The sequence below is a fragment of the Pithys albifrons genome, chromosome 3 (assembly GCF_047495875.1).
Source record: "Pithys albifrons albifrons isolate INPA30051 chromosome 3, PitAlb_v1, whole genome shotgun sequence".
Lineage (NCBI taxonomy): Eukaryota > Metazoa > Chordata > Aves > Passeriformes > Thamnophilidae > Pithys > Pithys albifrons.
The window spans coordinates 8,384,973-8,407,237 of NC_092460.1; the positions used below are offsets into that span (position 1 = coordinate 8,384,973).

The window sequence follows — 22,265 nt, forward strand, 5'->3', positions numbered from 1 at the left end:
ATTTTTAGTGAGTTTAATGGCTCCCTTGGAATTGTGCAAAGTGGGAGTTGCAGTAAGTGCAGCACCTGCCTTTGCAGGTGGGGAATAAAAACACAGTCCCACTACAATTTTAAGATCCTCTGAAAACAGGACTTAGGGAATAAATGTCACATAGAGACTAGAAAATGGTGTGACGCAGGGCAGTGCTTCACAGGGCTGATGTGAAGCACATGAGGGTAATTTAGCAATTAAATTCCAGACTGATGATGCCACATGTTACACACCATGGCACAACACATGCTCCTGACATGGCACATGCACATAACCCACAGCTCTTCACTATGGTATAAAACAGCCTTTGGTTGTTCTGTTCCCAAACTTCTGCCTCCTGTGGCCAAATTCAATTTGCCCAAAGCTTCCCATATCACATCAGGATTAAGAAGTCTGGGGAATCATCATGCTATGTCACTGTGAATTATCACAGCTCCACCAACTTCGCCCTAACACGAAATGCCACAGAAGTGCTCTGAATCCAACAGTGATGAATTTAACATGCCTCCTTCCACTAGCCTGATGTCAGCAGTTACAGCAATTTATGCAATACAAGGATCTGTCCTTTTCTCCTTATCAAAGCATTTGATCAAAATCAGTTACATGGAAAAAGACAACCTTACTTAATTTGAGCAGCAGAGTCAGGCTTGTCACTCTAACATCATAAGAAAAAGGGAGGTATTTACATATGGGTACTTGCATATTCCTTTTTATCTGGCTTCACAAAGATAACAGCAAGATCACTTTCTTCCTCACTAAAAACTAGCATGAAACCTCACAGAGGATCAGCATTTTCTCTTGCTTTTCCCTCCCTCCTTTCTTTGCTTTTGAAAAGCAAGACCTTAAGAAATTTCAAATCTTCATTAGCCACTTCCCTGCCTGTGAGAGCCTGATGGTGTGGAGGGGCTCCAGCTCCCTCCATTCAGTTCACCCTCAAGTCAGAAAGGTAAAATTCTATTTCCGATGCCACGTGACAAGAAGCTCACACTGCTGAATGCACTGCCACGTGGCTGACACGCCAAGAATCACAAGCAGCAGTCCCTGCCCCACACCACAGCTCTGGAGTGTGTTGAACCACAAATGAGCTCCCCCAGCAGCCCCACTCCTAGGATGCATTTTAAAAAAGCAGATGCATAAATTCACTCATTTGGAAACCTGGTCTGTTCAAGAACTTGTTACTATGACAATTTAGAAGAAGCTGCTACAGATAAGATTGATGAAACTTATTGATTAATTTTCTCTCCAGCTATGTTTGAATTTTAAGTTTTCCCTAAACAGAAGCAGTTGGAGTTGGTTTGTTAGTATTCCAGGGATTGCAGCAATGTGCTTCAGCAGTGAAGGAAGTTCCATGATAAATGCGTTCTCCAATCTGCATCTGTAGAGCAGCTATAAAATCAGAACAATTCATGCAAAATTTTTCATTATGTTTTTAAATATACTTATTTACATTTTAAATCACACATAGACAATATGAAATATCTTTCACTTAGACAGGTGGGAACAAGAAAACAGATGCATCCATTAAGCTTGAAACAATTCAATGAATTAAATAGTACTTGGTGAACACTTTGGTTTATGGATATAGCCTTTGTTTAAACTTACTTGAAAAAACACAGCCATGGCTCCTACTACCCTGTTTTCTAGAACTGCTGTTCCAAAACTGTCAAAGTCATCAGGATTGTAGAAGTAAATCTGCATCTGTAAAAATTAAAACCAACAACAAAATCACATTAGTGTTGATTCATACAGTTTTACAAATGAGGTAATGCATACACATTCTATGTAAACTCAGTGTTATGAACCTAAGATAAAGGAATTCTGCTGAACAATACTGTTTAACCAGCATCTTGATTAATAGCATGACTGCTCTACTGGGACAGTAAGCAGGGAACAGAGTCAAGGCAATGCATTTTAATACCAAACCCAAGGATAAACAGTATGGCCAGCCTGTTTAGATGGCAAACTTTGTGCTTTCTGCCAGCTTCTCTTCATTTCTTTGCTCATTGCAGGCTCATCTCCTGCTCTGTTAAATGTGCTAAACATATTTATCTCAGAGACCATAGAGAATTTTGAAAAGGATTTCAACGCTGAGAGTTATTCCTTTACTCCTAAAGCAATTTGTAAGATAAAAGTCTGTCTCCGTAGCAATGCATTTTTATGAGCCTCTGATATTCAGGTCTCTCAGTTAGGGTCAGCCTTTTCCCTATCTTCAGTTAAATTTCATGACTTCTATTTCCAAAGCGTTACTACTCTGCAAAAAGTATGAGACAAACCCAGATATTTTGATGTAATTTTCAGATAAACAGTAAGTATTAACAATTAGACAAACCCCAAGCAGGAGCAGGTGAGAACAATGATTACCTCAAACTAGAAAATATTGGAGTTACACAAATAGGAGAACCAAGAAACAGCTTCCTCCATGCAGTCTGCTGATAAACAATCCCACTCCACTACACACACGCCATGAATAAGGGCAACCTACAGAGGCCTGTGGGTACTCCTGCTCTTAATTTCCTGTATGGTTCTTGTTTCATTTCCCACAGTAGTGGAGCTTCCTCTTCTGCCAGTCGTCCAAATGCACTGCTGCTTCTCTAGTAGTTGTTCAACCCCTCCATTCCTAAAGAAACCCCTAGTGTTAGTCCATCTGTATCAGCCATGATTTGCTCAAAAGGAACTGGTTTACATCCAAAACACGCAACGCTCCCTTCTCAACTTTATACCATGCAGGTGTGTACATTGCCACAGAATATATTCAGTATTGGTAACACTTGTTATACGTGTGCCCTATGAAATGCAAATGAAAACCACGTGTCTGGTGGTGACAGCCAAGCACAAGAGCTGGACTTTGCAGCGGTTGCTCCTGGGGCCGTTCAGGGAATCTCCCAGATGGATTTTGCAATCCAAACCAGTGCTGGCTGCTTGGTTGGCTGATGTGTAGACTTCCGTTCACACACTGATGCCAGAAAAAAAACCCCAATCTGTTTCTGGCTATGAAACAGGAATGGACCAATCAGGTTTCTCTACCACTGGTCTCTTGCCCAAACCCTGTGCACTCACTCCTGTTTCTCTGCTGCCCATCACCCATTACCTGACCTATTCAGGCTTTTTACAGCATTGCTAGATGGTAAGAGGTACCCTCACAGCTCATAGTTTAAGGGAGAAGAAAGTCTAGCTGAGACTGTCCATGCCTTCTTACACACTGCTGGTCTGACCATCACTCTCTCCAGCAAGTCTGTCTGCAGAAAAATACTCTGCTGCACCCAAACACTTGTTTAAGTTTTTCCAAGATAGTGCTGCATGACAAATCCTATTGTATCCAAAAATGAGAGCATTTTCCCCATACTTTATATATGCCAGATGAGACTATACCCTTTTGTCTTGCTCAGATAGATTCCTGCTCACATTCATTGATTCCCAGGCTTCTGACAGGATATATTGGCTGTAATGGATAGGTACTTTTGCCAGTATTATACAGATAATAAAAAATCGTCATAGAGGGAAAAGGCCAAGATGAAGATCAGAGCCTTCAGAGGTAGAGGTACGTTTTTCAGCAGGAGGATGAAGTAAGACCACACTTCAAATGGCCCACAAAAAAATGAAACAATTGGCACTCACACTAGCTTCATAAAATTTGAAAGTAATTTTCTTCCCCTATTTTGGCCTTCCTATTCCCAGCGTACTCACAGCACACACAGAGATGCTGATGATATCTTACAGAGTTGGTGGTGTCTCCAGATTCTGACAACTTGTGCTCTGAACAAATGCAGATCAAAGTACAGGCATTTGTTGATATAGAAATTAGAAACAATTTGTTTCAGGTAGAATTGCTTAAACTTCAGTTTAGCCAGCACAGACCAAAGCTGAGAAAACACTCACAAATTACATTTTACTCCTCTTTAAAATAAAGTCTAAAATTATGTATACCTTACATAAAACACTTCACTATATAGTCCTCATAGGAGTTCATGAAGAAAAGTATCACTGAGTGAGTTCAGCATATGCCAAAATCATTTTGAATCAATTTTGCTCACGGCATTTTAAGGAAATTAATTTTTACAACACACTTTTGAATAGCAGTGCAAAGGGCTTTAGTGAAAAAGTGCTTTATTCAGTTCCCTCGTCTCAGCAGTGCAATCTCACAGACTAATCAAGAACCACACTCTGCCTTGATTACCATACACATTGGAACATTTTACCACTGCTCCCTGGTGTTTTTCCAGAGAGTGTGGTTCCTCTCTCTGCATCCATCATGTCAAGGGGAAACGTCTTGTATGAAAAATTATCGTCAACTGTCATACAGTAGCTTCCTTATGTGTTCACACAGCTAGAAGGAACATTTTAGGAGTAGAATCTCTGAGGAATCGGTATTATATAATTTGCACATGCATACACTGCAAAGCAAATGTTAAAAAGACAGTAAAGTTATACCCTCAAAGCCTCATGGTTCAGGCTGCTCATAAAACCACACCTGGACACTGCTCAGCATTAGAATTATGACAATTTTCTAATTATATCATCACATATTGTTCTCTTCCATAATACGCTGTCATCTGTTTTCCCCAATTTACAATAAAATGCAAATGTATCAAATGTATTTTTGTTCTTTTATACATAATATACATAATATTGAATACATTTATCAGTAGATAGTTAATTTAATATTTTCTATGGGTGGGATAACATTCTTGATGTACCAAGCGGGAATAAGACAGTTAAATGTAAAATTAATTTCACTGCATACTTAAGTGGCCTAAACATACTAGAAAATTTTCATTATTACTCCATATTATATAATTAGTATATACAATATATGGTGCACTTTGCATATAAATGACTTCCACTGTCTCTGCCTGGGACATACAAAGCAGTAGCACAGAATGCAACAAAGAGGCTTTCAAGCTAAAGAAAATTTGGATCCTATTATAATATTCATTTGTGAAATGCAGAATGGAGCATCATCCAGGCTTGCACATTCAGCCTAAAATGTGGCTCTGCCTGAGTTCAACACCATAAACCATCATTTTTGTACATTTTTGATGTGATTTCACAATAGCTTCTATTTTCCAAAATTTTAAAAAAATAAAATTTAAAGGCTGTGCATCCCATAGTAATGGGAAACCCTGAGATGCCCTTCATAGTTTCTATAGTGTGACACTACCTGCCTGCAGTCAAAATACTCTGTTCCACACATCCCTGCTGATAGTGCTCCAAACAACTCTCCCTGTGGCACAGGTCCCAGAGGGCAGAAGTGCCATGTTCTCTATGGCACAATATATGAGATTTGTAAGACTTTCACATTACAACTAACAAGGCTGGGAAAGGCTTACAGGAGCTTCCTTAATCTTAGATGTGCAACACAGCAGTGTGCTTGCATGTACCTTGTAAAGATCTATTATAAAATCCATGTAGTGTCCAAGCAACTTGAAATTTTCAGTATCCTGATAAAACTGAGACAAACCATCCCTAGTGACACAAAAGCACTTTTCTTGCAGGAAGACTCTCTCCATCCTAAAATGCTATCAACAACTCCTGCAGCTACAGAGGTTTACCAAGGCAGGGAGGGAGCAAGAGTTTGCTTTTAATGGAAAAACTTCATGCTTTGACACTCTTCACACTATGAAAGAATTGTTTTCAAACTTGAGAGAGATTTGCTGTACAGCACAGATTAACCATGAAAAAATCTCACTGAGGGCCAAATCTTCAGACTGTTACAAGTGCCTTAAAACAGAGGATTAGAGAGAAAGCCCTCACTCTGCCACAACCCAGGAGATAATTGCCAGTCACCCTAAGAAAACATGTCATGTTTTCTAGTCTTTGCTGTCCAGGAAAATCCAGTTCCCAACCATTACACTTTCCAAGCCTTCCAGGCCTATTTCCAGCTGACAATACACAAGTGAATACATCACATAGATCCAACACGCAGGTAATGCTACAGCCTGGATAATCTTTGCCTCCATACTCCTACCCTCAACTACTTCCTGGAGGTAGGCAACCCCCTCCTCCCCAGGACAATCTATTCTCTGCAGAAACACCTTTCTTCAAACACATTCTTCCAACCTCTACAGAAATCTGGTGTTCCCCAGACCTGGCAAAATGTCAGGCCTTTCTCTGTGCTTAGACTTTAATGCCAAACTGGGCTGCCACTGCACTGATGCAGTAAGGACAGGCTGTCCAAAATGTGAGTGTGTATTACTGAGAAATACTGCCCACCAGAGACCAGTTCTGATTTTATTAAGTACAATTGCCTCTGAATGACTAAACCCTCATTATGAAATATCACTGGCTTGCAAAAGCTGAGCCTGCTTCCAATGAATGGCTTCTCCCCGCCACCCATCCACAAATAAAAGGCTCCATCTCTCTGCTCAGTTGCTCCTCCTCTGCTTGGCACGACACACAGTCAGACAGAAATCACCATTCCCATGCATGACATCTCTTTGCTCTCATTACCCCACTACAAAGACACAAAGTTTACATCCAATACAGACTATCATGGCCAAACTCATTCAGCACTTAGGAGAGAAAAGCCACAATGAGCGTTTGATAGATCCCAGAAGATGTGAGCGAGTTCAAAGCCATTCTAAGAGACTGGAAACCAAGCAAGTACATTTTCCATAGACAGATGCCAAGTATTTTAAAAATAAATAATTGAGACTTTTAAATTGGGCTGCTATCACCCTGTGCAACCTCCTACAGCAGATTTCTCTTTAGATTAAAAAATGAACAAAGGCTCATTGTGCTGTCACAGATGTGAAGTACAAAATATTCAATAGTATCAGGAATTCTGGTGCAAGGGAAAAGATCATCAGAATTAGCTTTCCGCTCATTTCCTTCCAGCAATCCAAGAACTACCATGCAATTTAAAGCATGGTAAAAAAGCATGAAAAACCTAAAGGTTTTATAGGCCAGCCAATTTTTTGATGAATCAGGCAGCAAGACACACAGGCAACAGCGATGTGGTTTATTATGTGCTGCTTTAGAGACTATTTTCAAAAGAGCAGAACACCCGGGCACGGCAGGTAGACTGCAAATCTATGCAGAATGGTGAAACAAAAATCTTGAAATGTTTGCTTTAAATGATGGAGTTAAGCACTGAATAAACTAATTCTTAATTAGTGCCTTTGCTGCTTACATTGTAAGAATAAATTATTCTCAGCCACTTTTACAACAGGATTTAAAACCTCTCACACAAAAATAAATTCTGTGCTAAGATTATGAATCATACATTATTTTTCTTAATTGAAAGCTTCTATGTAACTTACTTCTGCTTTAAATATGTGCATAGATTTCCAGTGAACTGGATGATGTGATCCATTTGGCTGGAATAAAAATTTTCTACAGACATAATGTAATCTCCACTGCAGCACTAAAAATTCTGAATAACTGTCCTGCAGTCTGTGTGTTTACTGGAGTGTGAGATGTACACTGGGGCAATAAAGTCTGATGTTTGACTTCTCATTATATTCTCTTTAAAAAACCCATGAAACTTATAATTTATAACATATTCAAAATCTGCATAGCAAAGGCAGGGGGAAGAGTGAATCGTGATGTTTTCCAGTTCTCCTACTAGAGCTTGATGTAATAACACAGAGTATATTGCATTCTTTTGAAAAGATAAAGTTGAACAGGAGCAGATAATGGCATGTTTTTCCTGCCTAGTCTATTATTCATCAGTGAATTTTTAACTATAGTTAGGCAGGTACTGAGATGTATTCTGAATGTCACAACTTAGTATTTTACAGTGCCTAAAAGTGTGCTGGGTAAAATTGCAAAACAAAGAGTCAGACAGGGACTTTGCCCTAATGTAATTGCAATGTGATAATGAATACAATGCTAGGCTGAAAAAAAATGAAAGGAGCTGAAACAACAGGAAGAGCAAAGATCATGCAAGTGAAATATCAGAATTTAAGTCAATTTAGATAATCGCTTAGAAGTATGGTAAATTTCCCTTTCATCTTCTTTAATAGTAAGCATTAATTCTTGCTTTGTTGTCTACAAACAATGCAGCAGGTGTACCTATACTGTAAATTTAGACTAAGCAATTTCATAGTCATTTTCAACCTGAAAGTTGGCAGTTGTTGCACATCCTGCCCCTAAGTTTGAACAGGATTTAAACCTGTGAGTGGTCCAGTGACAGCTCAGTAGGAACAGTGAGGAAATGGGGTGCTCACAGCATTACCCTGGGCTTCAATGCACTGTTGGCCATATCAATCAGCATCTTAAGTGTTAAGTCCTGAAAGTTAAGAGAAAAGGACATTGGCAAGCCAGAAACTTCTCTGATTTCAACTGCCAGAAACAAATAACCCTTAGGCTTGCTCCCATCCTAAACAAGCAAATTCATCTCATGTGTACCCAGTGAGTCATTACACAATGAAGGCAGATTTGATGCTAAAAAGCTGCATGTTGCATTCATTTGTAATTCCGTAATATGAAAATAACGGTGTCAGTGTTTATGCTTTCCTTAACATGAAACTTTTTTGCAATTGCTTTGTACTCCAAGTAACAGCCATATGATTCACCATGAAATGAAGTCTGGAAAATCGTTTTGGATAAATGGAACTATAAATTCAATAGAATTTCCATGACAACATAGATTGCAACACTCTGCCACAAGTAAAATGTTATAAATCATTCAAAACCAACAAAAAAATCTGCAGTAAGTCATCTCTTTCACAACACACAAGACCCCTGAATTACAGAGCTGTGGTTATTACCTCCCAATGCAGCACCTCTCCATTCTGATCCTCCTCCATGTTACAAGTGTTGTTTCATATTTGACCTCCTTCCAAACACAGGAAATTATACTACTAACACTTGAATACTAAGATGTAAACAAGAACAGAAGCATAATGAGCAGGAGGCTTTTTGAACTTCTACTTCTAATCTTCTAAAAATGTTTAAAATATCTTCATCCTGTGGTAATTATACCTGTGTATCCAGATACATCACAGCATCTTGTGAGACACACAAATTTAGGAGGCTCTTTTTCTGGAAATGTGGGTGGTAAGTGTACAATAGGGTGCTCAGTCAGCTTGTAAAAGGGATGTGAACCACATGTCCAAGAAATGGAAGAGATCCAAGGAAAGAAGGAGGTAAAAAAAAAAAGGATAAAAGATTGCACCACACAGTGTTGCTCATTTGTGTCCCTCTATAAGTAGGTTTCTGACATATGGTATTTCACCTAAAGTCCCAGGAACCAGAATGACATGATTCCAGGACAACCTTAGCTGCAATTTAAAAATAACTGTGGCTGTTGCCTTTATGCCTGTGAGAAAAGCCTTGAAAATGCAAAGCTCTTTCCTTCCTGAAAAGATTAAGAAGCCCATAAAACCAAAGGACAGAGAAATAGTTCAGTATTCTGATTTTTGGGTATAGGTAGGAAATCAAGTCTTTTGGTAACTTGTGAAGAAATGGAAACCTACTAGTCCTTGGACTGCAAAGACTATTAGAGAGTTTCTGCCATCTTGCATTGACAGGCTTTGTTTTTGGGCCTTGTTTCCTCACATAAACTAAATGGTCATTGTCCATCCCTCCCTAATCAGAAAATGCAGAAAAATATGAAAAAATGGAAATAAATGGGAAGAATGACACATACTTGAAAACCACGGGAAATAAAATACCATTTGGAGCATTGCTGGAAAAAACCACAACAACTCTGGGTTCATTTGCTTGCTACTGCAATAAGGAACAGTCATATAGGTACCTCAGGATCCACTGCGTTGCCTCCTTAATACCAGTACCAACTTCGAACCAGCTCATCACTGAGATAAGAAGACATGATGAGAAGTTGCTTGTGCCTCATCCCTGAAGTGGTCAAGGCCAGGTTGGATGGGCCTCTGGGAAACTTGATGCAGTGGAAGGTGACCCTGCCCATGGCAGGGGTTTTGTACTAGATCACCTTTAACGTCCCTTTCTCCAAACTGTTCTATGACAGAGCTGCCGTTGCAGGAGTTCAGTGCACACAATTACTGCAAGATGCTGCTCCATATACACAAGGGCATCTTCTCAGGCTCTGGGAGGTCAGCTGGTGTCTTTCACTGGTCTTTAGATCCTCTACCAGACTCTGACTCTGCCAGAGACTTCTTGGTTTATTTAGTGAGTAGTTCTGAGTCTCACCCACAGTGGCCTATTCCAAGTAAGAGACTGGAAACACGCAACGCTGAGACAAACTTGGCTTTCTAAAACTGTCCAAATGGAAAAATTGGAGGCAATACTTGGCTGCTGGCATGGTTGAAAAACTGAAACAGGCAATTTAGAAAGTGGCTAAGCACCAAATGACACAGCAACTAAAAACAAGCCGGATGGACTCACTGTATGAACAGAATAACTCTGAACTCCACCCAAAAGTGGCTGTTTCAGATGTCTTCATCTATTTCCCATGGCCTTTCTACAAGGAAAACTACACTATTGAAGAGTTTTAACTTCAAAATACCCAAACTGTACTCATCTTTCAAGCATCTATTTACATTTTTAAACATCAAGAAGTGCTGCAAGAAATGGAGAGAACTGGGATTTCCTACCAAACACAATCCAGTGTTCTTCAAGGAAAAGAAAGGAGTTGCGCTTGAAGAATAAACCCAACAAAAGCACACTTTTCCTAGCATGTGTGATTAATACAATTTCATAACCAATTCACTTTAAAGATGCACTAACACAAGTATTCATTCCTCTGAGAGTTCATATCTTAGCACAAATTATTCTTTTTGTACTGTGGAATTTAGAATGTTCCGTGTGGGGTGTTTTTTTGCTGTTGCTGATGTTGAGTTTTTTCTTTCTTTTTTTTCTTTCTTCTTCTTCTTTTTTTTTTTTTTTTAAATGGGAGAAGGCAAGGTCTTCCACGAACTTCCAAATGCCTCAGAACAATTTTTGAGGTATTTATAGTTTCACTGCATCTCTGGATTCAAAGCTATGCAGCAGATGGGGCACGTTTTCCGCAGCATTTTGCTGGGCGAAAGGCCATTCCTATCTCTGAGGGGATGTGAAATGCTCCAGGCTGTACACTTGCACAGTTATTTTTATTTATGAACTGTGAAGTACATGGACAGTTACAGCAGAACCAGTCTGAGACAAGAGCTAATTTGGAGGGTAAAAATAATATGGGCTTTCCCATATTTTGCAGAATATACATCTATCTCAGGCTGCATCATAATGTCAAAGTGAGACCAAGCAGGGTGCTCAGCATGTCAGGTCTCAGTAGCTGTTTGCAGATTCCTGGAGAAAGGTGGGACAGCCTTTTGCTGCAGGGACAGCACTAGTTCTGCCACAGTCACCTCATCTGAACACAAGAAGGTTTTTTTTTAATGCAGTTGCTTAATGTGTTTCACTTCAAGATTCTCAAAAGGGTTTAATATGCAAGGACTGACTACACTATATCCTTTCTAAAACTCAGGATCTCCTGAAAATACCTCAAATTGAAATCCTTCCCCACCATGTGTACCCAAATCCCCAATCTCTTGAAAAACTTTACATGTAATATCTCTGTACTCTGCCTCTAACTTTCTAGATTTCTTTACCCTTATGCTTGCCTGTTTTACTGAGCAGAAACTGAAGTCTGCACACATCTGAAGCGCAGCATTAAGAAATTTGTAAACTTTTTGTCTTAGTAACTTTGTATACAAACACACACACAGAGTAGCTGAAATACACCACCTCCAAAGCACTAGTATGTTAAGGGCATGATTCTGTATTTACACTAACAAATCAAAAAAACTACAGCACAGCAAGAAGCAAAATATTGAGGTAAGCAGTAGAGATGACAGAAAGGTAAAACCGCTTGAAATTGTGTAGTCTTTTAAAGTTAAAACTTTGTACACTGTCACATCTGCAAATCCATTTGCAAACACATTCTGTTATGGTCCTTTGCTAAAGGTCAAAGTTATTGTTCCATGCCTATGAAACAGAAACACAACTCTGATTCTCACCCTCTCCCACACTCGTACCTGTCTGCAGATGCCATGTTGAGACTCCCCTGGTGCATCTGACTGCTGCTCACTCATGGCATCACTTTACATAATATGATTAAAACAATCTCTCAGCTTTAACACCTCCAATCTCTTATGGGCCCAGTGATGCTGAAAGGAAGCATGTTGAACTTCGCTGAGCCTGATTAACACAAAAGTGCCACCAGATTGGCATCAGAGTCCAGGCTTTGGTTCAGTGCAGCTTTCAGTACACTCTCCCAGGGGGGGACATGCCCAGTTGTGTCCCTGCTCAGCCAGGCCCTGTGCCAGGTTTGCCCCTTCCCTTGACTCTGCGTTTTAATAATAAAAACAATTCTGAAGCCCAAGAGTCACATTTCCACTCTGGCTCACACCTGTGCATTTCTGAAAGCACCTCTTCTGCCTCAGCACCTCACATGTGAATAATTCACCAGAGAAGTTCTGGTTTCCAGTGTGACAGCTGCTGGCATTTCTCTGGGCTCGCACTGTCCCTGGCTCTGGAGGTGCTCAACCAATTTACTTCTTGCTCAAGCCACTGCTGTCACACTTGGATTGTGCCAGTAACCATGAATGGAAATGGGAAACACTAAAAATGGTGCAGCCTCTCCCCCATCACACAGCATGGAGAGCCAGGGCTGGGTGGGGAGGTACCACCTGCCACACAAACCCACACCATTGTACATGTTACTGGTACCTCCACCTCTCCTGGTGTTCTGTCATGGCACAAAATGCCTCAATGGAACTTCTGAAATATGGGACTTGCACAGTAAAGACTTTATCATAAATCTGATAATTAACCTGCATAACTAATTTCCCTCCTGGCAGCAGGCATAGGTTGGAATAAATAGTCTCTTCAATACCTACTGAGAGAAGACTTCTATATTTCATGTTTACTTTAAACAAGTATAAAAACCTTGGGACAAAGGGCCTCAAAGAGTCAAATTCCTTGCAGTTTCAAGAGAGCGCCCTGAATAATACATAAAGCAGCTATGCTCTTATCCCTAAAACCACAGGTGTGAACCAGATGTCATGCTTATCTTCTCTGGAGATTACAGCAAACAATCGCACGCCTTCAGAATATAAAGTAAGCTTTGGATCAAGGAACCTGAAATATATTAAAAGTGTGGCACTGAAGTTAAAAATTCAAATATTAACCTACAAATCACTGATTCACTTAAGAGTCTGTTTATAGTCTGTGTTCTGTAAAAGTTGTACTTCTTATATTTAACCTTTTTATAAGAAGATATATTATGAATCACAAATCTGAGCTAAAACTACTTGCAGAAATCTCAGTCTTGGTCAGCAAGGTATTGCCAAACAGATTGTTCAAATATACCACCACCTATTTTAAATACATCATGGCTCAGAGAACAAAAGCCTTGATTTAAATTTTAAACTTTCCTATTATTGTAGTAAAGGTTTAGAAAAAGGTGAGGATATTCTGCACTCAAATATTGAAAGGAGATTAAACTCAGAAAGGGATCTCAAAGAGAATTTTAAAGTTAACAGTATGTAGTAACAAGACATGGTGCAAATGTGTTCTAACCATACAGCCTTGATCATAACCAGCCACCTAAGAGTGCACAGCTAGAGGATATTCTCACATGTCCAGTTTCAAGAAAAATAACAATTTCTTTACTCAATTTGCAAATGTCCACTAATATGTTGTGCTTGTTTTGGGGGACATTTCAGAAAAAGAACCACACAGTCCACCTCACCAGATGCACAAAACATCCTGCCCCAGCATATTTCAAAGGTCACACTCCTGTCACATTATTTCTCCTTTTAATTAGGTCCAGGCACCACCTCCTGACTCCTGTGTCCACACCTCAGGAGCAGCAGTGCTTGCTGCAGAGGGTGAGGGTCTGTTGTCCCTGACGGAGGGTTCATGTCCTACTGCAGTTTTTCCTTAGCTCTCCTCCTCCACCTTGGCTGGCTTTGTTTTTAATCCAGCATTCTGGTTTCCTTCCCCAGGATCTCCTGTCAAACACAGGCACTCCAAAGGCTGTCAGCAGCTAATGCTAACGCTCCACTAAGAGAAGCCTTCCAGGTCAATTTATGACAGAAATATTGCAGGTTTGTAATTAGACCCCTACATGAGAAAGTCTGTGTTTACTCAATAATCTCCACTTTCACTTAACAGAAGCATGCATCTTGCTCTCCTGGCTGTCATGAAAAGGTGGTGAATGTGATCTGAATCCAAAAACTGTAATGTCATCTGCTTGATCTTGCGGGAGTTGAACTACCCTGTTCATATAACAGTATTCACCAGTGACCCAGAGTCTCATCCTGCCCTCCAGCAGCAGGGCCTGTGACTCCAGGGAAAAAGGCATCCAACATCTTGGCTCACTCACATTAATAAAACAGACTATGAAGAGTCATAGGTTAAGGTGTTAACATGACCCTGTCTTAAGGCTGAAGAGTGAAACTTGGTTTGAGTTGAGATCACAGACCCAGGCTGCTCAGTTCCATGGCAACACTAATGATTTAAACATCTTTATAACTTTTTATTAAAGATACATGATAAAAGTTGAGAACAGTACAGAAAAATAAAGAAATTCAAATATAAAGAATTAAGCCTTCCAGCTTCACCACATGCCTTATCTCCACCTCTGCTGGCAAATGGGTTTTCCTTATAAAAGCAATCTATGGATGGCATTAAATCTGGTGAAAAACATTCTCCTTCAGAAAAACAGGTGAGACAGGCTACAGCCAATTCTGGAGTCCAGTTCTAATTTCTGCAGAATGAAAACATATAACAAAAAAAGAGAAGAAGCACACAGACAGATAACTCAGCTTCTGCACTGATACTTGCAACTTCATCACTGTGGAAAGCAGGCCGTGGAAGTGGCTGTTTTCAGCCACTCCACCACCTGGTAACCCCTGTCAGGTGGCACAGGACACAGCTTCGTCTTGCCAGGCACAGGATCACAGCAGCGCTGTGAAAGTGAGTGTGTCTGGGCTCACTGTGCCAGGCTTGTATTAAACAGATGGAGGAAAGAGATAGGAAGGAAAAGAACAGGGATAGGGGAAGAAAAGAATAAACACAGAAGATGCAGCATCTGTATCTCTCACACCAAAGGGCTGCTCAAGATTTAGCTGAAGTCAGTGCAGCTCTGGTAGCTCCCCCCACTGCTGCTCCAATCAGTTCAAAACACAGTCAGGGTCATGACTGGCTTCCCAGAACAACCAGTGGTTGCTGTGGTGGTATTACAGGGTCCTCAGATGCCAGGAGATTGTGGTATTGCAAGCACTGCAGTTTGTATCCTAGTCTTCATCAATATATCATCTGGTCCTTTCAAGAGCTTCCTTTGCACAGCCTGCCAGCCAAGAGCTACTGGTGGCACCAGTGTATCTGCCAATTACACCCACAACCATTTACTCAACACAAGTTTGGTCTGCTAATTTCAAATTCCTTTCCCTTCTCATTTCAGCACGTACCTCAGAAGGCATCTTTATGGGTTTGAGATTATTTCAATCTTCTCTCTTTCTGTAGAGTTTCTTAACAATGGCACAGATCTTGTCTACAGCAGTGTGGCTGTGGAAGTCTGATACTCCAGGCTGCATTAATACAGCCCTGAAGAGCCCTCATAAAACCACTCATTTCAGCCTACAGGTGCATCAGGCTCTGTATCCTGTCTCAAGTACCAGGCACTAATGGACAGTAAATCAAGTCACTGTGTGTTTACAAGGACAAACAGCAACTGCCCCTTTACTACACCCCTGCAGCTTCCAGCAAGTCTCAGATGCCTTTCTGAGCTGGAAGCTGCGCAAGCACTATCCTTTGACTGGTCCGTCCTGAGCTCCGTTAAATCCTCTTTCCAGCCTGCATTTACCGCTGACCTCTAGAAAATCATTTCACAAGGGGTTCCACAATTCACACACTTTGAAACACTGCAGGAAAAGTGTTCCTTTCTGTAGAATGTGCACCTTCTGGTCTTTCAGAACTCACAATCTCAGTTACAGTGTGAAGCCTAACAAGTAACATTTATTTAACTTCTTTCAGACTTCATGGCACTGTGTAATCATATGCCCAGAATCACCTTTTCCAAGCTGAGATGACACAACAACTATTTAGCTTTTTTTTCTTGTCACTGAAGTTCCTCTATTTTTTGGACATACCTAGCATTTTTGAGCATGGGCAATCAGAACTGCTCATCTGTACCACGGAGTAAAGATTTTTCCTCTTGATTGCACTCATTTCCTAATAACTTCTAATCTTCCTATTTGCCTTTTTGCTACTGCTGAGCACTGAGCTCACATATTCAGACAGCTCCCTGTAAGGACTCCAGAAACACTTCCTTGAGTGGCAATCACTAATTTCATGTTCATTACTCTATGTGCAAACTCACTGTCTTCTTTTTGACCTAGTTAAACTAGAAAATGAGATTTATATGATCCTGCTTTGTGTGTGTCTGCATATGACACGTCAGTCCCTTGTAATAATTTTAGAACGCATTGACCAATTTGATCAAAACCTGACTGCTCACTCGGGTTCTCAGAGACACACATGCAAGTGCCTTTACAGATAAGAAGCAAAGTTAGAGAGACCCAATTAATTTCACGAGTATGGATCAAATATTGAAGACTCTCTCTGGCCTCCTTCACAAAGCACTTCATCATCACGTCTACCATGGGCAGCAGCCACTTCAACTGCTGTCACACTCCCTCCAAGCTCAGCAGTGCTGCACGCTGGTAAACTGGGGCTTTTTTGGCTTGAGAGCACTTCATTCCTGCACCTGGGGATGTAACAGGTCACAGAATGTACCTACTTTCTTTTGCTCAGTGGGATTGCCATCAGTAGGTGTGGATTCCCCTGAGTCACTGAGAAAATACCAGCATTTGAATCTAAGCTCACACAATGTTAATAGAAATCCACCATTCTGTTAAATATTGTAATATGGTAACTTTAATCATAAAGCCTCTCAGTATTTAAATACTTCAGGCACTGTAGACATTTATACAACTAGCAGTAGATGAATTTTCAAATAGATACTTCTGAGTAATTATCCTCTTGAGACAGCACCAATTGCTAAATAATGCCTCAGTTTAATAGCACATAGCTCTTAAGAAATGAACAATTCTGGGGACTATTAAATCTCTCAGAAATGTAACAAAGATGGTGATAAATACCTTGCACTCCATTTCAGGCCTCATGTGGATGAGGAATAGGACATTTTTTCTTACCTGTTAGCTGGACTTCAAAAATAACTCCTTAGAAAATTAGGAGGTAGCCCCTCCTGCTCACTCTAATAAAGCAGGGTATGCAAATTTCTTCTTCTAGACATCAGCAAAGATTCCTTATGAGCAAAATTAGCACTCAGGCTCACAGGGAAAGCTGTCTTAGCAAAACATATCAGAGGAAGAATAACTGGATGGGATAGCTGAGTGGGAACTCCTGAGAATGCCAAAACCCTTACAGATTAGCTGGCAAAGAATAATTGTTCTGTCCCCCCAGAACATCCCTCTCTCATTCCAGGGAAGAATTGCAGAGCAGAAAAGTACAGAGAACAGAAAGAGTATTCAGTCCAGACTTCAGCGAATCAAGGCATGACTGTGGAGAGTTTTCTGATGAACCTGCTTTTATGTAACACACAAAGCTCTAGAATATCAGGAAAATGCAGACCTCTTGTTCATATAAAACGCTTGCCTTTATTCATGCTCCCTAAAGATGTTTTTCCTAAAACTCTGCCTGCTTGCATATTACTTACTGCTAATATAAGAGCCTGGGGAAAGAAATTTGCATTCTTTGGTCACCAGAGGTCTGTAAATAGAGCTATTCACCATGTCACTCCATAGAAAAGGTTGCCTGTTCATAGTCAAAAGATGGAAGCAAAAGGCAGAAAAATACTTGTCTTCTCATCCCGACATCCTTTTACCTTTCAGGGGCATTCAGAAGCCTTTAGAGATGATGAGCTCTCCAAAGCACACCATGTCAGACTGTGTTTACCTTCATGCTAGTGCACAACATCTTGGCTTCATTTCAAAAGCAGCCATCAACAACAGAGGTCATCTAATACACAGGAAGCAGAAGTTAAAATTACTGCAATAAAACCAATTTGTAGCCACTGACTATCTAACTCTGAGTATCAAGTAGTTCCATCATCATTTAACAGCACGCCATGAAATGCTCCTATTCTTAATTCCACTTGAATTATGACTGAAAACAAGATGAAGGATTTGATAACTTGGTGACCAAAAATTTCTATTGTACTCTCCTACTCATTAGAAAAAGTTACCATTAAAAAAAGAGAAAGATTAATATGGAGGTGCCAGATTCTAAGCAATGATTGAGGACTTTACATAAAAAAAGCTCAAAAAGTAAGGACAGCAAAGTATTTTTAGGTGTGCAATAACCCACAGCATTTTAACATATATATATATGTCACTTTGGGTTCAGCATGCGATAAATTTCCATTAGTATTTCACTGACAATTGAAGCCCAGCTGAATACTAAATAAAGTCACATGGCTGTTCTGCTAAAACCTGTTGCAGAAGGAAGGTCTGAAAACCTAGGAACACACAGCCTGTGTGTGAGGTTCAATCACAAACACCTCTGTGGCCACTACAGGAAGAGAACCGGAGGGATGGGGCTACCCCAGAGCACAGCATCCCCACATGATGAAACCACATGTCCTGGACCTGAATGTGGCCATCACTTTGACCTGTGAGGGGCCTCCCTCCCAAAAGCTGTGTTACACCTTGCTTCAGTTTCTGTGGATCAGTAAGTCACCAAGAGAAACAGCACCAGCAACTTTCTGTGTCTTCTCGAACAGAGATTTAAAAAATGCATAAGATAATTTTCATAAGATAATTTCATAAGAGCTTTGCATCGAAGAGGCATCTAGAGCCACTGTGCTGAGACCTGCTGGAATGAAGCTCTGGTGTATTGTGATGTGAGTTTGTACAGATAAAGCCTCCTTTGAGCACTATCTTATGATTCAGTTAATGATGGTTCACTGAGAGAGGATACAAAGCAAGTCCATATCCTTAATAAATACAGTGAATTATTATTCTGATGTCAGGGCCCCCTGTGATGTTTCAGACCTGGGATTTCTGTATCTACAGGTCATTCCTCAGGAAGCCACACTCCCACTTGTAGATGTTCAAAAAGCTGGTAGGTGTTCAACAGACTCTGCACCAAAAAAATCGTGCTATCTAGACTATGTGATACCAAATTTAACCTCAGACAAACGCGAGAGTATTCATGGACACATATACCGAGTTCTGTTTCTATTACATGATCTTTCCAGAATGTAAAGCATTGGACCAGTGCAACCTGACAAGTGCCAGATGAATGCAGTAAGTTACAAGTAGAGTAACACAGCCCAATCCATAAGATTATGTACATTGTCTTAATTGTATCACTTAGATACTACTTTTTTACCCCCACACAGATAAAACAAGTTAAAACAGTCCTGTGCTAGACAAGGAAAAATCTTAGAGGTGGGATGCTGAGAATAAAATCAGAGGTCAGTGAGAATAAGTGCTCTCTGCGGGAGACTCACTTTGAAACAACCCATATGTAAACTGCTCAGACCTGGAGCACCTCCTTGCTTGGTGTTTGTACAGGACCCAACCCAACAAACATCAAGCCTGGTTCAAAAGATTCTATGATTGTTCACGGAAGCCAGCAAACCACAGGACTTCTGTGCAGTATTGTGTGCTCAGAGAATCTTAAAAAAGAGGCAAGAATTACTTGGATTTTCTCTGGCCTATCTAGACATGCAAACATGTCTGGGGGAAGGTGGTTTAAAGACCTAATGTATAACACAACATAAACTACTGGAGCAGACTTAGGTGAGATTTCCTCCTCCTTCCTTCCACATCACAAACCAATTACAGTCATATACAAATCTGAGTTTGTAATCACTATTGTCTTGCTCTTTGCCAAGTTAACAGCAGCAAGGCATAAATAAAGATGAACTCTTCTCCACAGTAATAATGTCAGGCATTTTACTAAATCCATGATACAAAGAAATTTCACCCACTGTTAGATCCTCTTTATCACATACATGTCTTATCTCACCAAGAAATAGTTATATGCATATGGTTTTAAAAGATTCGAGGCTTCCACATAAATAAATGCACACAAACGCCCACAAGCTTAGGGAAACAATAGATTCGTTTTCAGCAGGATGCTGTGAAAAACAATGGGTGAAATTGCAATAACTGATTGTCAGACTGCTTCACTCTACTTACAAATCTCTAAGAAATTTTATCAGTTTGGAAACTAGTCTTGACTGACTTCCAAAGGTCTCTGTTAATGCCTGTCCCCAGAGAGGATGGAGATAATGCAGAAATCCCACCCGCCACAAGAACTAATCGATATTTTAACAGTCTTACTGAGATACTGTTGTTCCAGACCTCACAAAGAGCCACTAGGAAAGTGAGACACAATGTTTTCTGTAATTTTAAACCAATCACAGACCAAGATAAAGCTCTATACCTATCATTTGGGTTATTTTTCCCTGTATTTTCCTAGCATATTTTACAGATTGGCCTCCTTGCCAGTCTAGGCTTTAAAAAAAGCAGTGACAGGCAGTGATTTGTTTGACCAGAACTTAACTCCTCAAATTCCACAATCTGGCTTTTCTAGGAGTTATAATTATTGGGGGCAAGAACTGAAATGAAGTTGTCAAGTGACAGTAATGGGTTCTCTTTCTCCCTTCCCCAAGACTGATGCTACTCATTCAGAGCAGGTCTATACACAAGACCATCTAATCTAATCTGCTGAAACCTTGGTGAGACCTGGCAGTACCTCAACTGGAAAACAGTTCTAAAATTAATAATAAGCCAACCTTTCAGTTTAATGCCTTAGCTATCACAGATACCTAATGGTGCACTTTGCCCAAATCTCACATGGACATTGGCAGCAGGAAAGGAGCAAAGACAAGAACTACAGTAGATTCCTCAGTGCCACACAAATACATCTGCTTTAAATGCAGAGTTACAGACCAAGCAGACAATTTTATTTCATAACACATTCTGTTTATATGAGGCTTGATCTCAGTCTTTGCTCATGCAAAAAAAGTCTTGAGACAACTGTGTGGAAGCAAAGGCTCTTTCTCTTCTTTATTAAAATGGGCTGAGGCTTGTCCAGGTACTGCAAAACTGAGGTGACAGGGAACCACTTCTGAATCCCACTGTTTCTTATTAAGTAGGAAGAAAAGCATGAATATCTTAATTTCTTACATTTCAATTAATTGTAATTCAATTTGGCAAGGCCTAACACAGGAAAATATCTTTACTTTCCCATCCTGTACATTTTAAAATGAATTTGAGACTATATGATTGATGGAAGTTTCCAAGCTTTTAAGTGGGGATACTATAACACTCTCCTTAGATAAATGATTTCCCCAATGTGAAAATGTTAGTTTTAATGAAATGAAATAGCCTTAATTGGTTGTGATGGGAAGTAAACCCTGAGATAAACATTGCATAAATAATTCACATCCTCCCATCTGGGGAACTTCTTCCTGAGCTGTAAAGTGTCTCCAATCTGAAATGCAATACACATTATTTTAGCAGCAACTAAAAAAAGTGCAAGCTTCTTCCAATACACTGCATCTGGAGTGGAGAGCATCTGCTGTTCTGGAGCTGAGTGCACATTTTAAGACATAGTTTTAGAAAGACTTTTGATTCCAGACTAGAACATTTTTTCCTAACACATGGTCTTCCACAGAACTGGTGTCCGCTGTAACTGGATCAAACTTTAAGTGGATCTGTGGAAATTCACATTTCCCATGATGTCCCAACTGTAATATGCAAAGCCTCTTCCACTATTTTCATTTCCACCAACCTGTGCCCAAGGCAGCATCTAAAAGATGTCTGGAGATAGAACTGTAGCCTATTTCATACTTGACTATGGTGTATGACCCAACTGTTCTTGCATCTGCACTTACTGCTTACTCATTTTAAGAGCTGGTCTCCTGTCCATGAACACCTTCAGGAACAGCTCTTCCGCTAAGGACTTGATGCTAAGATCTGCTGTTGGCAAAGCCACTCAAGGTGGGCCCCCTTGTTATAACAGAAAATACATCTTGATTGCAAATGCTCTGTAGAACTTGTGGCATTTTCTGCACCCTGCCCAAAACCCTGGGGGAGAACATGGAAGCAGGGAAACCACAAAACTCATTTAGGCTATTTGATGTGATCCTATAAAATCCACCATGGAAAACATAAGCAACCATAGCTTCTATGTGCTGATCTTTTGGGTGTTCTGCAAATGAAATCTAATAGCACATCACAAATTACTCTGTTCTGATCACGTCTCTTGTTCAGCAAAGCCACCAACTT

At 40.2% G+C, this 22,265-nt stretch overlaps 1 protein-coding gene across 1 annotated transcript in view; it reads right to left on the reverse strand.

The window, feature by feature from the left end:
• Window positions 1–22,265, reverse strand: part of PTPRG (protein tyrosine phosphatase receptor type G) — a 397,860-nt gene that overhangs the window by 137,240 nt on the left and 238,355 nt on the right. Inside the window, exon 5 of the mRNA XM_071550347.1 lies at window positions 1,633–1,728. Coding sequence (XP_071406448.1) covers window positions 1,633–1,728 — 96 coding nt within the window. The remainder of the gene's footprint in view (window positions 1–1,632; window positions 1,729–22,265) is intronic.